Source organism: Bufo gargarizans, chromosome 1, assembly GCF_014858855.1.
Source record: "Bufo gargarizans isolate SCDJY-AF-19 chromosome 1, ASM1485885v1, whole genome shotgun sequence".
Classification (NCBI taxonomy): Eukaryota; Metazoa; Chordata; class Amphibia; order Anura; family Bufonidae; genus Bufo; species Bufo gargarizans.
Genome location: NC_058080.1, coordinates 665,428,946 through 665,453,465, shown reverse-complemented (window position 1 = coordinate 665,453,465; position 24,520 = coordinate 665,428,946). Strand labels below are relative to the sequence as shown.

General features: G+C 40.9%; 1 protein-coding gene across 1 annotated transcript in view; it reads right to left on the bottom strand.

The window, feature by feature from the left end:
* The window catches only part of ANKDD1B (ankyrin repeat and death domain containing 1B), a 52,930-nt gene extending 38,091 nt beyond the window's left edge, over positions 1–14,839 (bottom strand). The window contains exons 1-5 of the mRNA XM_044291944.1: positions 14,595–14,839; positions 8,747–8,850; positions 8,174–8,272; positions 6,178–6,276; positions 3,105–3,209 (exon numbers count right to left, since the gene is read on the bottom strand). Of these exons, the coding sequence (XP_044147879.1) occupies positions 3,105–3,209; positions 6,178–6,276; positions 8,174–8,272; positions 8,747–8,850; positions 14,595–14,757 (570 nt within the window). The 5' untranslated portion in view covers positions 14,758–14,839. The remainder of the gene's footprint in view (positions 1–3,104; positions 3,210–6,177; positions 6,277–8,173; positions 8,273–8,746; positions 8,851–14,594) is intronic.
* Between the last annotated feature and the right edge of the window lie 9,681 nt (positions 14,840–24,520).

Sequence of the window (24,520 nt, the reverse complement as noted above, 5' to 3'; positions counted from 1 at the left end):
AGCTAGCTCTGACACGCCCCCACTTGCTCTCAACTATCTTCTGAGTCTCTGTTACCAGGGACTGATCTTGCCAGACAACAGGCAGCGGACTGCAATTTAGATGGAAGTGAGATCCCTAGTGGTCACGACATTACAGCTTTTTTGCAGGTGGATGCAGACAGAATTTTTTTTTATGAAATGATTTAGAAATTTGCTATTTATTCCATTCGCTATTAAACAAAATTTTGTGACAGTCCACTGACTCTTTAAACAGCAATCTCTGTTTTGCTGATGGATATGCAGAGCAGTGAAGGAATATTTGATTTTTCCACTGCTCGTTTATCAGATTAATCCTGCTCATAAAGATAGTGATTCAGGTAATACATATATTAGGCAATTCCTGTCCTTTCTGAGCAGTTTCCTATCAGATGTAAGTGTGGGGCAGATTAATATCTTAGGCTTCGTTCACATCTTCGTTTAAAGATCCGGCAGGCTGCTCCAGCACAGAGCAGCCTGCCGGATCCTCTACTTCACTGCCAGATCCTCATTGACTGCAATAAGGTCTGGCGGGGATCTGGCTGGTTTCCAACATAAATGCCAAGTTTCGGCTGGAGAAAAACAATTTCATGCAACACCACCATTTGCGCCAGATCAGGCAGCCAGATCTCCGAAGCTGAGGTGTGAACGTTGCCTCAGTGTATTGTATTGGTCAGAGCCCTGTTTTACGATAAGAAAGACTTAGCCACAGTCACCATAGCGGAAAACCAACAGTCCCCATTATAATCAATCTCTTCCAAGACCAGAACAGAAAAACTGAATGCTCTCATTAAGAGAAACAAAATAAGAGTATTGCAGGTTTGATACTTTTTAATGGCTAACATAAAATATAGAAGTAATGATGTTACATAGCGAGCTTTCGAGACATCACCCTGTCTCGAAAGCTCGCCATGTAACATCATTAGTTCTATTTTTGTTAGCCATTAAAAGGTATAAAACCTGCAATACTCTTATTTTGTTCCTCTTAATGAGAGCACTCAACTAGTTTTCTATTGGCTAACACGGTATCAGACTTTTTCCTTTTTCTTTTGAGAAAAACATGCCCAGATGTGAACCTAGCCTAAGGAGCTCATCGAATACTCTTTTATTATTATGTATTTAAAGCAGCAGGACTAAAAAGGAGGGCACTTGGTACTTTAACTCTATATTCTTCTCTGTGTTTGTCACCCGCTGCAGCTTTGATCTGATGACACATAGCCCATTTTCTACCCTTTACCCAGGAAGCAGAACAGATAATCTGCAGAACAAACTACACATACTTTTGAAAGATATTAAAACCGGCAGCTGTGTCATAAAGGAGTCCGACACACCTCATAGAACCAATATTGAAAGACTTTTACACCCATTTCGCCTAATTCTTACTAAAGAAATGTATTGTGTTATGTTTACAAGAAGGGAGGGTGACAGAATAATCCCACACTACCCCAAATAAACAGCTTCTAGATCAGCAGAAAGAGACCTACTGCTCATGTTGTAACGCATGCACAGAAATTACAAATCGAGAATATTATGAATTTTTCCATATCAATTACCAGGAAAACACTATTTGCAGCTATATAAAGTAGAAGGATGATCCTGAGTTACAGCCTGTATTTTATTCCGGAGCTGCATTTACAATTCTGCACACTACAAAGCCAAAAACATTAAAGGCCAGATTTATCATTAGCTCAAGTCAGAATAATGGAGTGAAAAAGTCGCAGATTTTTGCACAATTGCTAAAACTGCGCAGAAATTTGCTAATTTTTTCTGCTCTGCACTATGCTCGCCAGTTTTCTGAAAGTGGGAGTGTTTTCTTATGTAAATCAATCTCAAGACAGATTTACTATTGTGACTATTTAAAAAGTCGCTAAAAAGTTGCAAAGAAATTCGCAATTTCACTCCAGTGTGGACCATGCTTATCTTATGAGACTTTTTAATAGAACATGCGACTTTTTTGTAAAGACGTGCGACTTTTGTAAAGCCGCTTACTGACGGATAAACTGCTACCGTCAAACCACATTTATTACAGTCTAAAAGGGCCGATCATAAAACTGACTTTAGCTATACATGAAAGTGGAGTGAGCTGTCAGAGTCATGATAAATCTGGCCCTAAGCGTTTTTCATCACTTTCTGATCAGTGGAGGTCCCACATCTGTCAGCAGAATCAACCTTATTAAACCAGGCATACTGCATGGTAGGGTTGATCTTGCTGATTAAAACGATACCTCTCATTAAAATTCATGGCCTCGTTCAAGAGAAATCAGCCATTAATAATTATGCTAATTAGGGTTAAGTGCACTGAGGGACTGGCCACAGCTTCCACTTTCCAGCTTTAGTTACTCAACCCTTTACTGAAAGGTCCAGACGTTCTCATTGTCCTCTTACCTGGCTTGGTAATCCCGCACATGAACCACTGAATTTTCAAACAACGCCTGCACAGTTAGGATCTAAGGATCAGGGAAAGCCAGCAGAGATGTACTGCACATGCGCCGATTGAGGATTCAACAACGAGAGCACAGGATTACAGGGCCAGGCAAAAGGACATTAAGGATGCCTGGCCCTGTCACTCAAGGGTAGGAGGAGTGGCTAAGGGTGGAAAGTGGAGAAACTGAGGTGCTCCGGAGGGTTAGCGCTTACCCTCAGTGCTCTGAAGCCCCCAGCATAATTAAGAAGCGGCAGATTTCTCATGAACGGGGCCACGAATGTTAAGAAAGGTCATGTTTTAATCAGCAGGATCAACTCTACCAGGTAGTACATCTGGTTTAATAGGATTTATCCAGCCGAAAGGTGCTCTTTAAGAATAATGGGACTAGTTAATGGATATGTTACATAAAATACAGCTCCAAGGCTGAGTTCACACTTCAGTTATTTGGTCAGTTGTTTCCATCAGTTATTGTGAGTAAAAACCATTACTGAAGCCTACAAAGAGATCAGGTGTAATGGAAAGATTTGCACCTGTTCTCTGTTTTTGACTCGAACCTGGTTTTGGCTCACAATAACTGATCGAAATAACTGAAGTGTGAATAACTGAAAACATAAGATGAAACATACTGAGTCCTAAGATACAGGTAATACAGAAGGACACTTACCTCATCCGTGATGTTTAAGTCTTTCAACTGCAGGTCTTTCAGCAGATAATCTACTATATCATTCTTATCATTCTGAGCAGCAAAATGAAGAACATTCATTCCATCCTAAGAAACACAATCATGTTTTACTTTACGTATTTTATTCTCCTCCAGATGTTCCAGACTTAAAATCTCCAGACTAAAGAGCGTTAGGTGTGTTGCACAGCCAAGATATATTCTGGAATACTTTCTGTCCCTGCAATGCCCTTTAGTTGTTGTTAGTTCAGTCATAGGTTGATGCTACACTGCCTTCATAGCCGCCACACCTGACCAACATAAACACGTAAGAGAAAAAACAAGTACAGTGGTCCCTCAAGTTACAATATTTATTGGTTCCAGGATGACCATTGTATGTTGGCATCATTGTAAGTTGAAGAATTGGTTCCAAAGCCCCAAAATGTCATCCAAGATAAGAGAAAATAAAGATTTAAGAAAAATAGACTAGCAACTGATACAGCCATTTTACCAGAGAAGTCGCCTTGATTGGTTGGATCTGAGTCTGAGGCATTGTTGAGTCTAGTTACAACTTACGATGGGTCAGAAAAGACCATTGTATGTTGAAAATATTGTATCCTGAGGCCATTGTATCTTTATGGATCACTGTAAACTTTTATAAAAAATGCCACCCCTAAAAAAATACTTGTAAAAAAAATGCATGAATTTCATGACCTTTTTATTTTTACAAGGCAAAAAATGTAATGTGTAAGCACTCTAAATCAAATCTTTCGTAATAAAAAAAATAATTAAGTGATATTTCTTAATATAACCAGGCAGCTGGCAGATTATAGAACATTTCCGATTAAAGGGCTGTCTCCAGCAAGTGACATTTATTATGTAGAGGAAGTTAATACAAGGAACTTACTAATGTATTGTTATTATCCATATTGCTCCCTTTGCTGGCTGGATTCTTTTTTTTTTTCATATTATATACTGCTCGTTTCCATGGTTATGACCACCCTGCAATCCATTAGTGGTGGTAGCGCTTTCACACTATAGGAAAAAGTGTTGGCCTCTCTGGTGGCCAGGACTGCAGAAGTGCACTTAGGCCAGTGCTTTTTTCTATAATGTGCAAGCAAGACCATCACAATTATGAAGTGCCTTATATTAACGTTGTCTACATGATAAATGCTATTTTCTGAAGTGAGACAACCATTTTAAAGACTGGTTCAAAGGTTCGAAAAAAGGGTCATATTTCTTTTCTCCAGAAAGCTCTAACACATTACAGTCAATTAGACTGATAATAGACAGGAAAGAATAATAGGGATATTTACTACAAAATGCAGCATAAAAATGAAATGGAAAGTGTGCCAAATATATGATGTGACAGTTTCTACACATTTTGACCATTTGAAAAATATCAGTAAAAAATGGATGTGAATAAGAAGAGCTGTAAAATGCTCCAAACATATTGAGCATCTGCTACATTTTACAGTGCAAAGATATTGGTATATATGTACAGTAGATATACGGTGTCCAACATGCCTAGCCAAATTTATCATGGCAAGTGCATCATTTTACCTAACTTGTAAATGCATTTATCCTAAAACCTTATTGATTCATTTCTCTCTAAAGATCGGGGTGCACAACCCGCCGCCCACACAGGCCCATTCTTCTAAAAAGGAACACAGCTGATTGACTGCTGTGCGGTCAGCTGCGACCTCCACTCTATACATACACAGCGCAGGATTGAAGCTCCTGCACTCTAGCGGGAGCAGATCGGCTGTCAGTGATATTCAGAAGCGATTTATTCCTTAGTGAGTAGTGCTCAATGAGCACTATGCACTGTAATATTTAACACAATTTGCTAAAAAAAAATAGCAAATTCCCTATGTGTCATATAAAAACATTGAAAAAATTATTTTGGTGGTCCAACAAAAGTTACAACCGTTAAACCACCATGTGCGCTAAATCAGAAAAAAGTGTCTGGTCATCAAGGCCTTTTCTGGCCTGGTCGTTAAAGTGTTAACCAACAAGTGCTCTGCCCGCTGGCAAGGGAAAGGGCTTATTGATTACTGCATGGCACCTCTCACAGAGCTATAACCTGTAAGTGGGGGGCAGGAGGCGGTAATAACCAGTGAACTCCATCCTCTGCAGTAAAGGAAAGCGCTAATTTATGAATAGGTGGAAGGAAATGTTGCCATTTTACGCTCTATTACATTGCACTATTTTCGGGCCATTTGGGAACAAGTCTTCATAAGTTTGTCAGCTAATTGACGGATTATTGTCAGCACTAGTGTTGATCACGAATATTCGAATTGCGAATTTTTATTGCGAATATCGGCACTTCGAGAATTTGCAAATATTTAGAATATAGTGATATATATTCGTAATTTCGAATATTCAAGATTTTTTTTTAATCAGTACACATGATCCCTCCCTGCTTCTAGCTTGTGGGCCAATGAGAAGGCTGCAATATCCTTGACTTTAGGAGTAGTGTTGATTGCGATAAGAATTTTCGTAATGCGAATTTTCGTAATTTTTTTAAAAATCTGTACAGTTGTTCCACTTTGGCATACTTCTCCATGATAAGCATCTCCATCACCATGGGAACGCCTGGGGGTTAGAATATACTATCGGATCTGAGTTTTCACGATCTCATTTATTCTCATTACAAAAATTTGCATTACGAAAATTCTCATTACAAAAATTCTCATTACGAAAATTCGCAATCAACACTACTCCTAACAAATATTTGAATTTGCGAATATTCAACGAATATTCTACGAAATATTCGCGAAATATTGCAAATTCGAATATGACCCCTGCCACTCATCACTAGTCAGCACTTCACCCTGTGTAACAGATGTGCTGCTGATAATCATTAGAACTGAATGAGAGCAACAACTGTGGTAGCGATCATTCCTCCCCCATTCGCTTTGCAACGGCATACAGCAAATGAGTGCAGATTGACTTTTTTTTTTTTTATTACAGCCCCTTAAAATAGAATAGAATAGGATATATATATATATAGAGAGAGAGAGAGAGAGAAAGGGAGAGAGAGAGGGAGAGAGAGGGAGTAATAGGGGATACAGACCTGATTTGTGGATTTCTGACTTGCTCCTGCTTTGATCAGCATCTGCACAACTGTTAGGTCTGCTGACCATGCGGCCAGGTGGAGGACAGTCAGCCCGTACTAGGAGAAGAATGGGTCGGTCATACATTGTTTATGTTGAATTGCAGTTCTTCTCAAAAAATTAATAAATAAGTAAATAAAAGTTCTCACTGCATTTTGTAAAGGTCAAAAATATATACACCAAACAAATATGAAAAGCACTGAATTGCGGTAGAGATCGAGAACCAATGCATGTGCCATAGAGGTCATATAGTCTCAGTTTGTGTAGTTGGAACATTTTTCTGCTAAGTGCAATTCTGTTGTCTCTCACTGAGGGCTGCATACAGTAGTGACAGACATGATCATTTCAGAGGTCTGTCATTCATGAGCCAAAAGTATTGGTTGCTGAGAACCAATAATATAATCATCAGGGCCCGGCCTGGGAAAAGAGTCAGGGCTGCCTAGAAGAGTCATGGTTATTAGTGAGCTCCTGCTCTCTCCACTCATCAGCCGATGATCGGCAGTTCTCTCCTATGGAGAAAACTAATAGAAAACTGTCAATATCTGTAGGTGTATGGGAAGAGCAGGATCTCATGAATAACCTTGACTCTTTTCCAGGACAGGGATGCCATGACTATGATGCTGGTCCTCGACAACCACTTACTTTTAGTTCATGACTGACACCGCTGTGAGGTCAGTGTCTGTCACTTTCAAGCAAAAGAATAGAACGAGGCGGCACTGCCTAAACTTTAGGCTTTCAAATACATAGGCAATCCTGTGATACGTGCAACACATCCATGCGGTGCTCTGCCCATAATAGGTTCTCAATAAATCTCAAATATAGAGTATATAACTAAGGCGGCTCTCACCATTAGTCGTAAAAAAGTCCTTCATTCGTCTAAACAGACATACACATGTGTGGCAGGGGCGGACAAACTTCCATGCAGTCAAAGGTGACGGCCGATTTGCGCAATTGTGCTTCCTCTGGCCACTGAGGAAGTGCAATCATGTTTAGACGAATGAAGGACTTTTTTATGACTAATGGTGAGTGCCGCCTTACTTATATACTCTATATTTGAGATTCAGTGTCTGTCACTACTTTAGGATGTCCTTAGTGAGGGCAGAATGAGGTTGATGACAGAACCTGCCTTAAAATAGAATCTGTGAAGATTGAAAATGCAGTGCAATCAGTGGGAATAGTGTTATAGAGCAGGAGGAGCTGAGCAGGTTGATTTACCATATTTATAGCATAACTCACCATGATTTATTCAATTAAATCACTGTTCTTTCTATGCTTAGGAGTCCAGTGGGTGATGTTAACCGGTGACTGAGCCTTTCATCTATGGCAGTGCATGAAGAGATAGGTGTCAATCACTGATTAGGACTAGACTTCTACGCTCAGAATAAACAGTGATTTATGACTCTTTTTCCAGAAAACTATACGTCAATCTTCTCAGCTCCTCCTGCTCTATAGTATGCTGCCTGCAGATTGTACTGCACTTTCAGTGTGATGAGTAGTAGTTTTGTATAGTTGTTTTTTTATTTTATTTTTTACTTCTTGTAATTGGACCAAACCAAAAGTATCAGAAATAGGCCATGTAGGGGGTCGGTCTCAAGTGCCTCAGATCAGGGATGCCCAACCTGTGGCCCTCCAGCTGTTGCAAAACCACAACTCCCAGCATGCCCTTATAGCTATAGGCTGCTCAGGCGTGCTGGAGTTGTAGTTTTGCAGCAGCTGGAGGGCCGCAGTTGGACAGATCATTGTAGGCTCAACTAATCACAAATAAGTAATTTTTTTTTTAGAAACAGTGCCACTCTTGTCCATGCTTCAATATGGTTAAGCTGCACTACAAAACATAACCCATGGACAAAATTTGGTCCTGGGAGGGGCAGCAGAACCTTTACTGGTAACCTCATACAAGCCCCTTTAAATTTTAATCAAGCTGGAAGAGCAACGTTGTAATTTTTTTCTTCATACCTTATCCGCAATATCAACTCGCGCCTTATGGTTGAGAAGATAAGATATGGCTTGATAATTTTTTCCTGCCACCGCAAAATGTAAGGCGGTCCGATCAAGCTAAGAAAAGAAATAGACGTTATACATAGCCGTGGACGTTTGTTCTTTACACTGTGTATGCCAGCGCTTGTTTTCTGGGCAGTCCATTATCGACCTGCGTAAACTATGGAAAATTTACTGTCAACAAACAATGAAACTGTATGTGGATGAGCAATGGTAGTGGTGATTAGTGATGAGCGCAGGGGCAATATTCGAATTAGCGATATAAAGCTTATCAGGAGAGAAACGCAATGAGAGGAGTAAATAAACTTTTCAGGACTGTTTTAGGCTGTGGTCCTTTGTGCGTTGGAGGCTCTGTTAGCAGATCTGGTCGAAAACGCCCCATAATATTGGAAATGCTTCTTTCTATGCATGTTTCCCTCTGCTGATTTATACATTTTTGAAAAAAATTTAATTGGTTTCTGGCCCGAAAAGTGGTTTTGAATTTTTCAACCTATTCAGCAGTCGCCGTGCCAGCACCAGTATAATACTCACCACATTTTTAGCATTGATATTCACTCTTTTTTCTTTGAGTGAGGTCATTGTTTCCACATCGTTTTTCTTTGCAGCTTGATGAAACTCCATCTCATCTTTTAACACTGGAACAACATTAGACAAATTTACGATTTAGGCGCACAGCCCTTTATAAATTTGAGGTATTGTAAGTGTTGCACCAGATTTACACCAAAATCTTATGCGCACACCAAATATTTTTCTATGGTTTCAGAATTCTAGAGGCAGCGGGGAAGTCAGCACAGTGATTACTAATACCGTCTAAAAGTAAGATAGTATAAAGTGCATCTGTCAGCAGATTTGTACCTATGACACTGGCTGACCTGTTACATGTGCACTTGGAAGCTGAAGTGGTCGCATGTCCATATGTGCCCGCATTGCTGTATGATGTTTTCACTGCCTGGCCCTGTCAAAGTGCAGAGGGCGCTGCAGTTGCAGAGAAAGCAGAGCCTCTAGGACTCATTTTCATACCTTTAAACATAATTTTTCTTAGCAATGCAGGCACATATGAACAGGGGCGTAGCTAGAAATGACTGGGCCCCATAGCAAAAAATTTGTATGGGCCCCCCCTCCCAGATCTCCCACCTCCACATACCTCTCGGACCTCCCATCCAAACACCCCTTCAGGACCTCCCACTCCAACATCCCCACACCTCTGACAGAACCCGCGCCTGTGCACTAAGCTCAGCCTGATGCGCCCGTGCGGACTCCTGGCAGTGGCAGGCGTGGGATCCGGCAGACGGACTGGGAGGATTGCGGAGGTGGCGCTGAGCTGTAGAAGGTAGCGCTGAAGACAGGGAAGGCGGCGCTGGGCACAGGACGGCTAGGGGTGCTGCTGGGCACCCTGTATTAATGGACCTCCCCTTGGGCACCTTAAGTAAGTGATTGACAGGTTCTAAAAACCTGTTTTTTGGGCAAATAGAGCCACAGTGAGGTTTAATAAGGCCAGCTTAGGATTCTTGTTATTAGTCTGGACATGAGCATATGTTTAGGTTAGAGGGGTTAAATCTGATGACAGAATCCCTTTAAATAATGCAGCTGCGCCTGCCATGCTTGAGCAGGTATATGTGTGAATATGCATTAGGGAAGATGCTAAGATCCGGCTGTACCTCACACATATACCTGCTCAAGCCTGGCAGTGGTAATGGTTAATGGCATTTTGGCGAAGACACAACCACCTAATCCTATCTGAGGGGTCTGTAATACAATCGCCAATGCCATTAACCATTACTACACCACACTATTAAATAATGCAGCTGCGCCTGCCAGGCTTGAGCAGTTGTATGTGTGAATAGGGTTTAGGGAAGATGCTGAGATCCAGCTGTACCATGCAACGTAACCCAGAGGAACCCATGTTTTTGTATTATGTTGAAAGATTTTTAATTTTTTTTGTTGGGTGGTGCCATTTTTTATTCAGAGATATTCACATGTGTTTTGAAAAACATGCCATGGCCCAAAAAATGCTTCAAAACCGAGTAAAAACTCCAATCAGAAAACAAGATGCTCAAAGGACCTATAACAGGACAGAAAAACAGAGCCTGCATCAGTTCGTTTTATTTGCAAATCTGCCCTCCAAAAAGCAATTTCTTTTAACAACATGCAAAAATGTTGTGAGTAGAGCCTAACCTAACTTAGGCTCTGTGTGAACTGTAACATACTGTAGGAGTTACATGTTAGGAAATACACCTGATATATCTCAGACAGAAGCCTCTGTTGTCTATAGGTATACAGTGGCCTACACTGCCCAGTGGTTCCCATTCTTACTACACCACCCTATTAAATAATGCAGCTGCGCCTGCCAGGCTTGAGGAGTTGTATGTGTGAATAGGGATTAGGGAAGATGCTGAGATCCGGCTGTACCTCACACACACAGATTAAATAACTTCACTGGTCCACTACATTAGTCTCCAGACTCCAGTTACAGTACTCCACGTCTCTCCACTGACGCTGCTGCTTCAGTCGGAGTCGGACACACACTGCAACAGTGACAGACTCAGTCCCACCCCCCAGCCAGCCCTCACCTCAGCCACTTGAACCGACCGACACCGAACCGTACCCGTACTGCGCACGCGCCAAGCCAGCCACCCATACTCCAGCAACTCGCTTCGCAGCTTCCTTGTACATGCCGCTCCTAGTCTGCGACTCCTCCACTTCCGGCGAACCGCCGCCCAGACTGCCTCTCTACCTCCGGCTCCAAGTACGACCGCGCCCTATCACAGCGCCACGTTGTTATCCTCAGTCGGTGGCGGGCCCCATAGCCACTTGCTACAGTTGCTATGGCAATCCCTACGCCACTGCATATGAACATAGGACCAACACAGATGTCTTCAAGCGCACATGTAACAGGTCAGCCAGTGTCATAGGTACAGATCTGCTGAGAATGCTGTGAGTAAGACCTACAGTCATATGTGTGCATTACTTTTACTGTAATTTCTTGTCCAAGCACTGTCCCTTTAATTGGTCCTCAAACTTCTGCAAAAAATTCAATGCTTCTATCTACACACCAGCAGCAGTATACTCATCTTCACTACTCTTGGCTGATTTGCTAACAACTACCCACTAGACAGGGGAAAGTGGGGCCATCCCACTACCCGGCAACTATTACTAAGGACTGCCACTTAATTGTTAACTACTCAAATATCAAATTAGTCACTTGTACTGCTGGAAGTGCATAGTTAGCATCACAGTAAACACTTTAACACCTTTAGCAATAAACAATTGATAAGTTTAGCAGTGAACTTTAGCATTAACCCTTTAGCAGTGAACCAGCAGGTCACTGCATGAAGAAAATAAAAGAAAAAACACCAGCCTGCAACGTAACCCAGAGGAATAGGGGAAAGAAGAAAAAAAATGATGTTGGCCCAGGTTTACACCATGTTTTTGTATTATGTTAAAAGATTTTTTATTTTTTTTGGGTGGTGCCATTTTTTATTCAGAGATATTCACATGTGTTTTGAAAAACATGCCATGGCCCAAAAAATGCTTCAAAAGCGAGTAAAAACTCCAATCAGAAAGCAAGATGTTCAAAGCACCTATAACAGGACAAAAAAACCGAGCCTGCATCAGTCCGTTTTATTTGCAAATCTGCCCTCCAAAAAGCAATTTCTTTTAACAACATGCAAAAATGTGGTGTATAGAGCCTAACCTAACTTAGGCTCTGTGTGAACTGTAACATACTGTAGGAGTTACATGTTAGGAAATACACCTGATATATCTCAGACAGAAGCCTCTGTTGTCTATAGGTATACAGTGGCCTCCCATTCTTAAATACTGTATACTACACGGTATATATTTTTTGGGGAACATGTCCATATTAAAAGAAATTTTCAAGTACATTATTCAGTACAGTTAAAAACAGGTATACTGACACACAGTACCCCGCAAAAATATTAAAAAAAGACACTATCTTGGCATATGACCTCATAAGGTTATACTTTCTCCGCTTGCCGGCACCCCCATCTCTCCTGATCCACACACTTTGCACCGCAATCTGTACCAGAAATACGCCTATACAGACGTGGACAAAATTGTTGGTACCCTTTGGTCAATGAAAGAAAAAGTCACAATGGTCACAGAAATAACTTTAATCTGACAAAAGTAATAATAAATTAAAATTCTATAAATGTTAACCAATGAAAGTCAGACATTGTTTTTCAACCATGCTTCAACAGAATTATGTAAAAAAATAAACTCATGAAACAGGCATGGACAAAAATGATGGTACCCCTAGAAAACACAGAACATAATGTGACCAAAGGGACATGTTAATTCAAGGTGTGTCCACTAATTAGCATCACAGGTGTCTACAACCTTGTAATCAGCCATTGGGCCTATATATATGGCTCCAGGTAATCACTGTGTTGTTTGGTGATATGGTGTGTACCACACTCGACATGGACCAGAGGAAGCAAAGGAAAGAGCTGTCTCAAGAGATCAGAAAGAAAATTATAGACAAGCATGTTAAAGGTAAAGGCTATAAGACCATCTCCAAGCAACTAGATGTTCCTGTGAGTACAGTTGCACATATTATTCATAAGTTTAAGATCCATGGGACTGTAGCCAACCTCCCTGGACGTGGCCGCAGGAGGAAAATTGATGACAAATCTAAGAGACGGATAATCCGAATGGTAACAAAAGAGCCTAGAAAGACTTCTAAAGAGATTCAAGGTGAACTTCATGCTCAAGGAACATCAGTGTCAGATCGCACCATCCGTCGTTGTTTGAGCCAAAGTGGACTACATGGGAGACGACCAAGGAGGACACCATTGTTGAAAACGAATCATAAAAAAGCAAGACTGGAATATGCCAAACTACATGTTGACAAGCCACAAAGCTTCTGGGAGAATGTCCTGTGGACAGATGAGACAAAAATCGAAGTTTTTGCCAAGGCACATCAGCTGTATGTTCACAGACGAAAAAATGAAGCATATCAAGAAAAGAACACTGTCCCTACTGTGAAACATGGAGGAGGCTCTGTTATGTTCTGGGGCTGCTTTGCTGCGTCTGGCACAGGGTGTCTTGAATCTGTGCAGGGTACAATGAAATCTCAAGACTATCAAGGAATTCTAGAGAGAAATGTACTAGCCAGTGTCAGAAAGCTTGGTCTCAGTCGCAGGTCATGGGTCTTGCAACAGGACAATGACCCAAAACACACCGCTAAAAACACCCAAGAATGGCTAAGAGGAAAAAATTGGACTATTCTAAAGTGGCCTTCTATGAGCCCTGACCTCAATCCTATTGAGCATCTTTGGAAGGAGCTGAAACATGCAGTCTGGAAAAGGCACCCTTCAAACCGGACACAACTGGAGCAGTTTGCTCATGAGGAGTGGGCCAAAATACCTGCTGAGAGGTGCAGATGTCTCATTGACAGTTACAGGAAGCGTTTGATTGCAGTGATTGCCTCAAAAGGTTGCGCAACAAAATATTAAGTTAGGGGTACCATCATTTTTGTCCATGCCTGTTTCATGAGTTTATTTTTTTACATAATTCTGTTGAAGCATGGTTGAAAAACAATGTCTGACTTTCATTGGTTAACATTTATAGAATTTTAATTTATTATTACTTTTGTCAGATTAAAGTTATTTCTGTGACCATTGTGACTTTTTCTTTCATTGACCAAAGGGTACCAACAATTTTGTCCACGTCTGTATATCCCCTGTGTTTAGCTACATGTGTAGATATAGCCTTCTTTTAAAAAATGTGAATACATCTGCATGGCATTACCATGAAAACGTCCACTTTTAGTTGCATGTACACACAGGACATATTGATAAAATCTAATAGATTATTTTAAAATTAATTTTTCAATAAAGAAATAAGCCCAGTAGATTGACTCCAAAGTCAACTTCAAATGGGGCCATTTTCTGCTGGACCTTTGAGGGGTACTATTGGGTCAGGTCCTCGACTCACTGGTAGATCTTCAGCTACCCTAATGGTCCTAAAAAGATGCACAGTTTTGGGTGAGATCATCTACAATTATTTATATTAACTTTATTTTCTATTTCAATGCATTTAGTAGGATCCCGAGAGGAGCATCAAACATACAAGTCAAATTGCTTCATGTCTATACTAGTAAATAATGTACACTGATTTAGTTGCTACATAACAGTGTTAAAGACCGAGTGTATTGAATTATTAAAATATTACAGAATATACCCAGAAAAGTACAACACATGACAACTGCCTAATGTGTCTATATTTGTTTTCTGATGCAGTTGCCATATGCTGAAGGCATCTAGAACACCCTAGTTATGGACATATCATGACAACAGCTAAACATGAATTACTTCTGTTCTGATGAAGCTCACGAAAAGTAGTTTCTGTGACTTACATATCTCATGATTCTCTGTTGGAATGTGATGGGCATGTTTGTTCCGGACAGTCTGCACCAGTCCATTGACATTACCAAGCATTTTCTCAGCTCCATTTCGTCCCAGTTGAACCAGCCTTGCTTTCCTACCTTCCTTCTTCTCCTCATTTTCCTCTTCCCTCATTTCTGTGTTCCAGTGGTTTACCTTATTCAATGCACTATTGCACACCCTTGCACTGATATGAACCCCCTTAAAGAACGATCACAAAGTCTGTCCTTAAATGCCTAAGTAGGATCTCCTCCATGCATGAACTCTGCAGTACAAAGTGTTTCTGCTTTGTGAACACGTTGGGTAAGAGGGTTGGGTTGTGGATCAGGTCTCTCCTGTATGTCAGTGATAGGAGTCCCCTGCAGGTATAACACAACCAACCCAGGGTGAGTCATATTGACGTAGAAAATTGTAAAGTTTTAAAAACCATTCTAAACACACAATAAATAAGGTAAGAAGGAAACTGCAAGTAAGATGACACACAGGCACTAACGAAAGGGTGCAAATAGAAGTAGAGAAAACTGTGCTTCATTCCAATGCATTATATTTATTTTGCTTAAAGGGGTATTCCCATCTTAATGATCACTGTTAAATCTGTTAATGATATGACAGTGATCATTTTTCTAAATACATTTTATTACCCAATTCCCACTCTTTTTGAGAAAATAAGTCCCCTTTTACCTGATGTTGTCTGTCGTCTCCCCTGGTTACGGCCACCTCTCCTGTCGAATCCCGCCGGGCCGCGCTTGCGCAGAAGGCTGAAGATTCTCTCCCGGCCGGGCCGCCCAATGTCCTGAATGCGCACGCGAATGCAAACGCGCACACCGGCTCTGTACTATACAGGCCAGGAAAAAGTCACCATGGCGCATGCGCGGCGTGCGCGTTCAGGACATTGCGCGGCCCGTCTGGGAGAAAAACTTCAGTCTTCTGCGCAATCGCGGCCTGGCCGGGAGAAGACATCACTCAAGCCCAGCCGAATCCAGGAAGTGGACGTCGTGCTGGACGAAGGTAAGTATTAAAACTGAAGATGGGATACCCCTTTAACCAACTCAGCTCCCCTAGCTTAAACCCCCTTAATGACCAGACCACTTTTTACAATTCTGCACTACACTACTTTCACGGTTTATTGCTCAGTCATACAACTTACCACCCAAATTAATTTTACCTCCTTTTCTTCTCACTTATAGAGCTTTCATTTGGTGGTATTTCATTGCTGCTGACATTTTTTGTTATTAATCTAAATTGACCGAAATTTTAGCAAACAAATGAAATTTTTCACTTTCAGTTGTAATTTTTTGTTAAAAAAACTACATTTCTATATAAATTTTTCTCTAAATTTATTGTTCTACATGTCTTTGATAAAAAAGTGTATATAAGTGTATATTTATTTGGTTGGGTAAAAGTTATAGCGTTTACAAACTATGGTACAAAAATGTGAATTTCCGCATTTTGAAGCAGCTCTGACTTTCTGAGCACCTGTCATGTTTCCTGAGGTTCTACAATGCCCAGACAGTAGAAATACCCCACAAATGACCCTTATTTCGGAAAGTAGACACCCTAAGGTATTCGCTGATGGGCATAGTGAGTTCACAGAACTTTTTATTTTTTGTCACAAGTTAGCGGAAAATGATGATTTTTTTTTTTTTTTCTTACAAAGTCTCATATTCCACTAACTTGTGACAAAAAATAAAAACTTCCACGAACTCACTATGTCCATCACGAAATACCTTGGGGTGTCTTCTTTCCAAAATTGGGTCACTTGTGGGGTAGTTATACTGCCCTGGCATTTTAGGGGCCCTTAATGCGTGAGAAGTAGTTTGGAATCCAAATGAGTAAAAAATGCCCTGTGAAATCCTAAAGGTGCTCTTTAGAATTTGGGCCCCTTTGGGCACCTAGGCTGCAAAAAAGTGTCACACATGTGGTATTGCCGTACTCAGAAGAAGTAGGGCAATGTGTTTTGCGGTGTATTTTTACATATACCCATGCTGGGTGAGAGAAATATCTCTCTAAAAGTCAACTTTTCCAATTTTTTTATACAAAGTTGTCATTATAGAGAGATATTTCTCTCACCCAGCATGGGTATATGTAAAAAGACACCCCAAAACACATTGCCCTACCTCTCCTGAGTACAGTTATACCACATGTGTGACACTTTTTTGCAGCCTAGGTGCGCGAAGGGGCCCAAATTCCTTTTAGGTGGGCATTTTTAGACATTTGGATTCCAGACGTCTTCTCAGGCTTTAGGGCCCCTAAAATGCCAGGGCAGTATAAATACACCACATGTGACCCCATTTTGGAAAGAAGACACCCCAAGGTATTATGTGAAGGGCATGGCGAGTTCATAGAAGTTTTTTTTTGGCACAAGTTAGCGGAAATAGATTTTTAATTTTTTTTTTCTCACAAAGTCTCCCTTTTCGATAACTTGTGACAAAAGTTCAATCTTTAATGGACTCACTATGCCCCTCAGCGAATACCTTGGGGTGTCTACTTTCCGAAATGGGGTCACATGTGGGGTATTTATACTGCCCTGGCATTTTAGGGGCCCTAAAGCGTGAGAAGAAGTCTGGAATATAAATGTCAAAAATTTTTTACGCATTTGGATTCTGTGAGGGGTATGGTGAGTTCATGTAAGATTTTATTTTTTGTCACAAGTTAGTGGAATATGAGACTTTGTAAGAAAAAACAAAAAAAAATCAATTTCTGCTAACTTGTGCCCCCCCAAAAAAATCTTCTATGAACTCGCCATGCCCCTCAAAAGTGATCTTTTTATAGCGCCGCAGCGATTTTACGGTGTTTTTGCAGTGATAAAAAAAAATTCTGTCACTGCGGTGGGGCGGACTGAACGCAATTGTGCGCACAAGATCAGGCCTGATCGGGCGAACACTGCGTTTTTTGTAGAGCCTATAGAACATGACCTATTCTTGTCCACAATTGCGGACAAGAAAAGGCATTTTCTATATAGTTCTGGCAATGTGCGGATCCGCAAAATGCGGAAAGCACATTGCCGGTGTCAGTGTTTTGCGGATCCGTGGATTTGCGGATCCGCAAAACACATACGGACGTCTAAATGGAGCCTTACAGGAGGGTGATCAATGACAGGGGGGTGATCACCCCATATAGACTCCCTGATCACCCCCTGTGATTGATCACCCCCCTGTAAGGCTCCATTCAGACGTCCGTATGTGTTTTGCGGATCCATGGATCTGCAAAACACATACGGACGTCTGAATGGAGCCTTACAGGGGGGTGATCAATGACAGGGGGGGTGATCAGGGAGTCTATATGGGGTGATCAGGAGTTAATAAGGGGTTAATAAGTGACGGGGGGTAGTGTAGTGGTGTTTGGTGCTACCTTACAGAGCTGCCTGTGTCCTCTGGTGGTCGATCCAAGCAAAAGGGACCACCAGGTAGCAGGTATATTAGACGCTGTTATCAAAACAGTGTCTAATATACCTTTTAGTGGTTAAAAAAATCGCATCTACAGCCTGCCAGCGAATGATCGCCGCTGGCAGGCTGTAGATCCACTAGTTTACTTGCCGATCCTGTGAACGCGCACGCCTGTGTGCGCGTTCACAGGAAATCTTGCGTCTCGCGAGAGGATGCGCCGGCGCGTCCAGGAGGAATAAAAGGGCCGCCGCCAGGACGCAATCCTGCGTGCGGCAGTCCTGTAGTGCTTAATGAGGACCTGTCACCTAACATGTCTGTTTTAGCAACTACTCACATTCCCCATGGAGCATCTATTCTTATTACACAATGTTGTTCCATTTCTTTATTATACCTTCTAGAAGTTATGAAGTTATGAATGAATTGCTAGCAAATTGGAATTAAGGTTCATATAGGTGTTTCCAGTTGGGGGTGGGAGTTCCCCTGCACAGTCTGACATTATCCAATCAATGCTGCCAGTAGCAGACTGTGCAGGGACATCCCCCCAACTGGTAAAACCCATCTGAACCTTCATTGCAAGCTGAAAATAATTTATTTATATCTTCTAGCAGGAATATTAAAGAAACAGCACAACATAGAGTCATAAGAGGTTACGGTTCCTATTTAACCACCTCAGCTCCCCTAGCTTAAACACCCTTAAAGACCAGACCACTTTTTACAATTCTGCACTACACTACTTTCACCGTTTATTGCTCGGTCATGCAACTTACCACCCAAGTGAATTTTACCTCCTTTTCTTCTCACTAATAGAGCTTTCATTTGGTGGTATTTCATTGCTGGTGACATTTTTACTTTTTTTGCTATTAATCGAAATTTAACAAAATTTTTGCAAAAAAATGATATTTTTCACTTTCAGTTGTAAAATTTTTCAAAAAAAAACGACATCTATATAAAAAATTTTCTCTAAATTTATTGTTCTACATGTCTTTGATAAAAAAAAATGTTTGGGTAAAAAAAAAATGGTTTGGGTAAAAGTTATAGCGTTTACAAACTATTTTTCCTGTCATGTTTCCTGAGGTTCTACAATGCCCAGACAGTACAAACACCCCACAAATAACCCCATTTCATGAAGGAGACACACTAAGGTATTTGCTGATGGGCATAGTGAGTTCATAGAACTTTTTATTTTTTGTCACAAGTTAGCGGAAAATGATGATTTTATTTATTTATTTATTGTTTCCTTACAAAGTCTCATATTCCACTAACTTGTGACAAAAAATAAAAACTTCCATGAACTCACTATGCCCATCACGAAATACCTTGGGGTGTCTTCTTTCCAAAATGGGGTCACTTGTGGGGTAGTTATACTGCCCTGGCTTTTTAGGGGCCCTAATGCGTGAGAAGTAGTTTGAAATCAAAATGTGTAAAAAATGCCCTGTGAAATCCTAAGGCTGGGTTCACACCTGAGCGTTTTACAGCGCGCTCCTACGCGCTGTAAAACGCCCAACGCCCCAAGAAGTACATGAGCTTCTTTGGGGCGTCTTGTCGCGCGTTCCCGTACATAGACTTCAGCAGGAACGCGTGACAATGGGCGTTCGCTTGTCTCTGTATGCACGATTGCAAACACCCGTACAATCGCGCATACAGAGCGTACGTTCAAGTACGCTCAGGTCTGAACCCAGCGTAAAGGTGCTCTTTGGAATGTGGGCCCCTTTGCCAACCTAGGCTGCAAAAAAGTGTCACACATCTGGTATCGCCGTACTCAGGAGAAGTTGGGCAATGTGTTTTGGGGTGTCATTTTACATATACCCATGCTGGGTGAGAGAAATATCTCGGCAAAAGACAACTTTTCCCATTTTTTTATACAAAGTTGGCATTTTACCAAGATATTTATCTCACCCAGCATGGGTATATGTAAAAAGACACCCCAAAACACATTGCCCTACTTCTCCTGAGTACGGTGATACCACATGTGTGACACTTTTTTGCAGTCTACATGCGCAAAGGGGCCCAAATTCCTTTTAGGAGGGCATTTCTAGACATTTGGATTCCAGACTTCTTCTCACGCTTTAGGGCCCCTCTAAAATGCCAGGGCAGTATAAATACCCCACATGTGACCCCATTTTGGAAAGAAGACACCCCAAGATATTCAATGAGGGGCATGGCGAGTTCATAGAAGATTTTTTTTTTTGGGCACAAGTTAGCGGAAATTGATTTTTTCCGTTTTTTCTCACAAAGTCTCCCTTTCCGCTAACTTGGGACAAAAAGTTAAATCTTTCATGGACTCAATATGCCCCTCATACCTTGGGGTGTCTTCTTTCCGAAATGGGGTCACATGTGGGGTATTTATACTGCCCTGGCATTTTAGGGGCCCTAAAGCGTGAGAAGAAGTCTGGAATATAAATGTCTAAAAAATTTTACGCATTTGGATTCCGTGAGGGGTATGGTGAGTTCATGTGAGATTTTATTTTTTGACACAAGTTAGTAGAATATGAGACTTTGTAAGAAAAAACAAAAAAAATCTATTTCCGCTAACTTGTGCCAAAAAAAATGGAGCCTTACAGGGGGGTGATCAATGACAGGGGGGTGATCAAGGAGTCTATATGGGGTGATCACCCCCCTGTCATTGATCACCCCCCTGTAAGGCTCCATTCAGACGTCCGTATGTGTTTTGCGGATCCGATCCATGGATCCGTGGATCCGTAAAACACATACGGACATCTGAATGGAGCCTTACAGGGGGGTGATCAGGGAGTGTATATGGCGTGATCACCCCCCTGTCATTGATCACCCCCCTGTAAGGCTCCATTCAGACGTCCGTATGTGTTTTGCAGATCCGATCCATGGATCTGTAAAACACATATGGACGTCTGAATGGAGCCTTACAGGGGGGTGATCAATGACAGGGGGTGATCAGGGAGTCTATATGGGGTGATCACCCCCCTGTAAGGCTCCATTCAGACATCCGTATGTGTTTTGCGGATCCGATCCATGGATCCGTGGATCCGTAAAACACATACGGACGTCTGAATGGAGCCTAACAGGGGGGTGATCAATGACAGGGGGGTGATCAGGGAGTCTATATGGGGTGATCAGGGGTTAATGAGGGGTTAATAAGTGACAGGGGGGGTGTAGTGTAGTGTGGTGCTTGGTGCTACTTTACTGAGCTGCCTGTGTCCTCTGGTGGTCGATCCAAGCAAAAGGGACCACCATAGGACCAAGTAGCAGGTATATTAGACGCTGTTATCAAAACAGCGTCTAATATACCTGTTAGGGGTTAAAAAAATCGCATCTACAGCCTGCCAGCGAACGATCGCCGCTGGCAGGCTGTAGATCCACTCTCTTACCTTCCGATCGCGTCTCGCGAGATGACGCATAGATGCGTCACTCTGCCTGGGACAGCCGCCGGCGGTTAAAGAATCACTAGTGTAAAACTAGCCTTAAATAAAACTGTATATAAATAGCACATATTTGCTTAATTCTCTTAGCAAAATGCTGGGTCAGTTTCTTTACTTGACCCAGTCAATCTGCCAACATCTTGTATTAAAAAGCTCCAGCTGATAATGATGAATCCTGAATATTCATGAGCTCCTGACTCTCCCTGCCTACCTGCTGCTGATTGACAGTTATTTTCCATATGAATCAGCAGCAGGTGGGTAGGGGAGTGGCTATAGCTGTTAAATAAATAATGCGGCATGTGGCATCTTTGTGTGTATATTATGAGGTAACCATCTGTCACACCAGTAAGTGAATACATCTAAGGCACTTTTTAGTAGTTAATGATTGTATATAATTAGTTAGATTATAATCAAATATCCACATGACAGGTTCCCTTTGGGTTAATATTAATGTGTTCAGTGGTTGCTGTTGGGACATAAATATGTGAGAAAGAAAAAAAGAAAGAGAATGTACAACTAAAATACTATGTCAGCCCCAGTTACAGAAGAAATGGGGGACATGAAGTGTAAAATAAAAATAAATAAACAAAGTGTTTAAAAAAAAAAAAAAGTTTCACATAAAAATAAAAATTCCCCCCAAATCCGTTATTTAAAAAATAGAAGAAAAAAAATTAAAACAGACATATTTGGTATCACTCCCTCCACAACAACCGGCTCTATAATAATATCATATGATCTACCCCATCAGGTCAACGCAGTAAAAAAAAAAAAAAAAAAAACATTGCGCCATTGAGCTCACCTCCCAAAAAACATAATGTTAATCAATCAAAATGTCGTATGTACTCCAAAATGGTAGCAATAAAAACACCACTGCATCACGCAAAAAATGAGCCCTCACACAAGACCATAGCCAGAAAAATAAAATAAAATATGGCTTTATGAATATTGCAACACAAAAACATGATTTAAAAAAAAATGCTCTTATTGTGTAAAATAAAATAAAAAGATATATTTAGTATTGCCGCGTCCGTAACAATTGACTGTACAAAAATCTAAAATATCATATGATCTACCCCATCAAGTCAACGGTGTAAAAAAAAAAAACTAATAAAAATTATGACAAACCAGTTTTTTTTGTCACCTTCGTCACAAAAAAAACATAATATCAATCAAAAAGTCGTATGTACCCCAAAATGGTAGCAATAAAAACGTCACCTCGTCCCGCAAAAAAACAAGCCCTCACACAAGACTATAGCCAGAAAAATGAAGAAAAAATTGCTCTAAGAAAATGGCAACACAAAAACATGATTTTTTTTTTCATAAAAATGTTTTTATTGTGTAAAATGTAAAAATAAAAACAGACATATTTGATATCGTTGCATCTGTAATGACCGGATCTATGCAAATATCACATGATCGATCCCATCAAGTGAACGGTGTAAAAAAGAAAAAAAGAAAAATGACACTAAACAGCTTGTCTCACACAAAATAAGTCCTCACACGGCTCATTCAACAAAAAAATTAAAAAAAAATTATTGCTCTTAAAAACCATGTTAGAAAATCCAGATGCCACTCCCTCCCTTCTGAGACCTGGCGTATCGCCTGACGAAGCGGAGCCAAACGCATCCGTCCTGGCACACAATGTAAGTCAACGGAGATGTATCAGTTTTCTCTGACACAATCTGGCACAATAGAAAACTGATCCGTCCGCCATTGACTTTTAATGGTGTTCAAGATGGATCCGTCATGGCTATAGAAGACATAATACAACTGGATCTGTTCATGACAGATGCATGCGGTTGTATTATTGTAACGGAAGCGTTTTTGCCGATCCATGACGGATCTGCAAAAAACGCAAATGTGAAAATAGCCTTATCCTTAAACTTAACATTTTTGTCTGAAAAAAATCTACTCCAGTTTTCCTACTCCATCCTCCTACTGGAGGGAAGTTTCGACTTTTTTTGCGACTTAAAAAAAAAAGTCTCAATGTTAAATCTGGATTGAAACTCGTTGGCATAGCTAACCATGGCCACTTACCCATCCATTTTTCAAAACTGGAGTGAGAGTGACAATTTTTGCAAAGCGCAAAATTTTGGAGCAATTGAGGCCAAAAAAGTTGCAAAAGCCTAATTATGCGACTTTTGAATCTAGAATTCTGGAGTGAAGGCATGATAAATCAGGGCCATTGTGTGCACAGCGTAGGAAGTGTCGGAGACTAATTCCTCCTGACTATGATACCTTTGTACAGTAGTACCTCCCAGCACAAACAGTTCTCCATAGTTAATTTTTTCTATGTAAGTCACTACTTTTCCTATTGATGTACCATTCAATCACCATCAATTCTGCATAAAAAAATGGCGGCTTCTGTATGATGATTATAATGATGCAAGCATCCATTCAATTTTTTAAAGAAATATTTCAAGCCGGTTGTGACGTGTTGAGATTTCTACAAACGATAGATGACAAAAAATACCTTCCGACAGGTCAGTGAAAGACACTAAAGGAGAAATATCCAGGAGATCCGGAAATACCGCTCAGCATGTTTTCATTTACAAGCAACCACAAAGTCAGCCCCCTTCTTCCCACTGGGAACACATTTATGCTGAGCCGAGCTGATCGTGCATGTCTATGGAGTGCCTGGGCAGAAGAACTGTCAATATACAGCTTTGTTGGTGTCTACCGTCTGCATTTTTGTACATTCTCTTAGTTATGAAGAAAGATTAAAATTAATTACATGTATTTAGTCTTGAGAAGAGTCTAAGGGGTAAATGATTAACCTATACAAATACATAAATGGGCCATACAAACAATAGGGTGAAAAACTGTTCCATGTAAAATGCCCTCAAAAGACAAGGGGGCACTGCCTCCGACTGGAGAAGATAAAGTTCAGTCTCCGGAAGCATCAAAGCTTCTATACTGTAAGAATGGTGAATCTGTGGAATAGACTTCCTCAGGACGTGGTCACAGCAGGAACAGTGGACAGTTTTAAAAAGGGTTTAGATTAATTCTTAAAAGTAAATGACATTAATGCATGTTGTATATGAGTTTTGCACTTGTTACTTTACATTTGATGTTCTTCATATGATTTCTAATACGTGAACCCTGATGCATGAAATT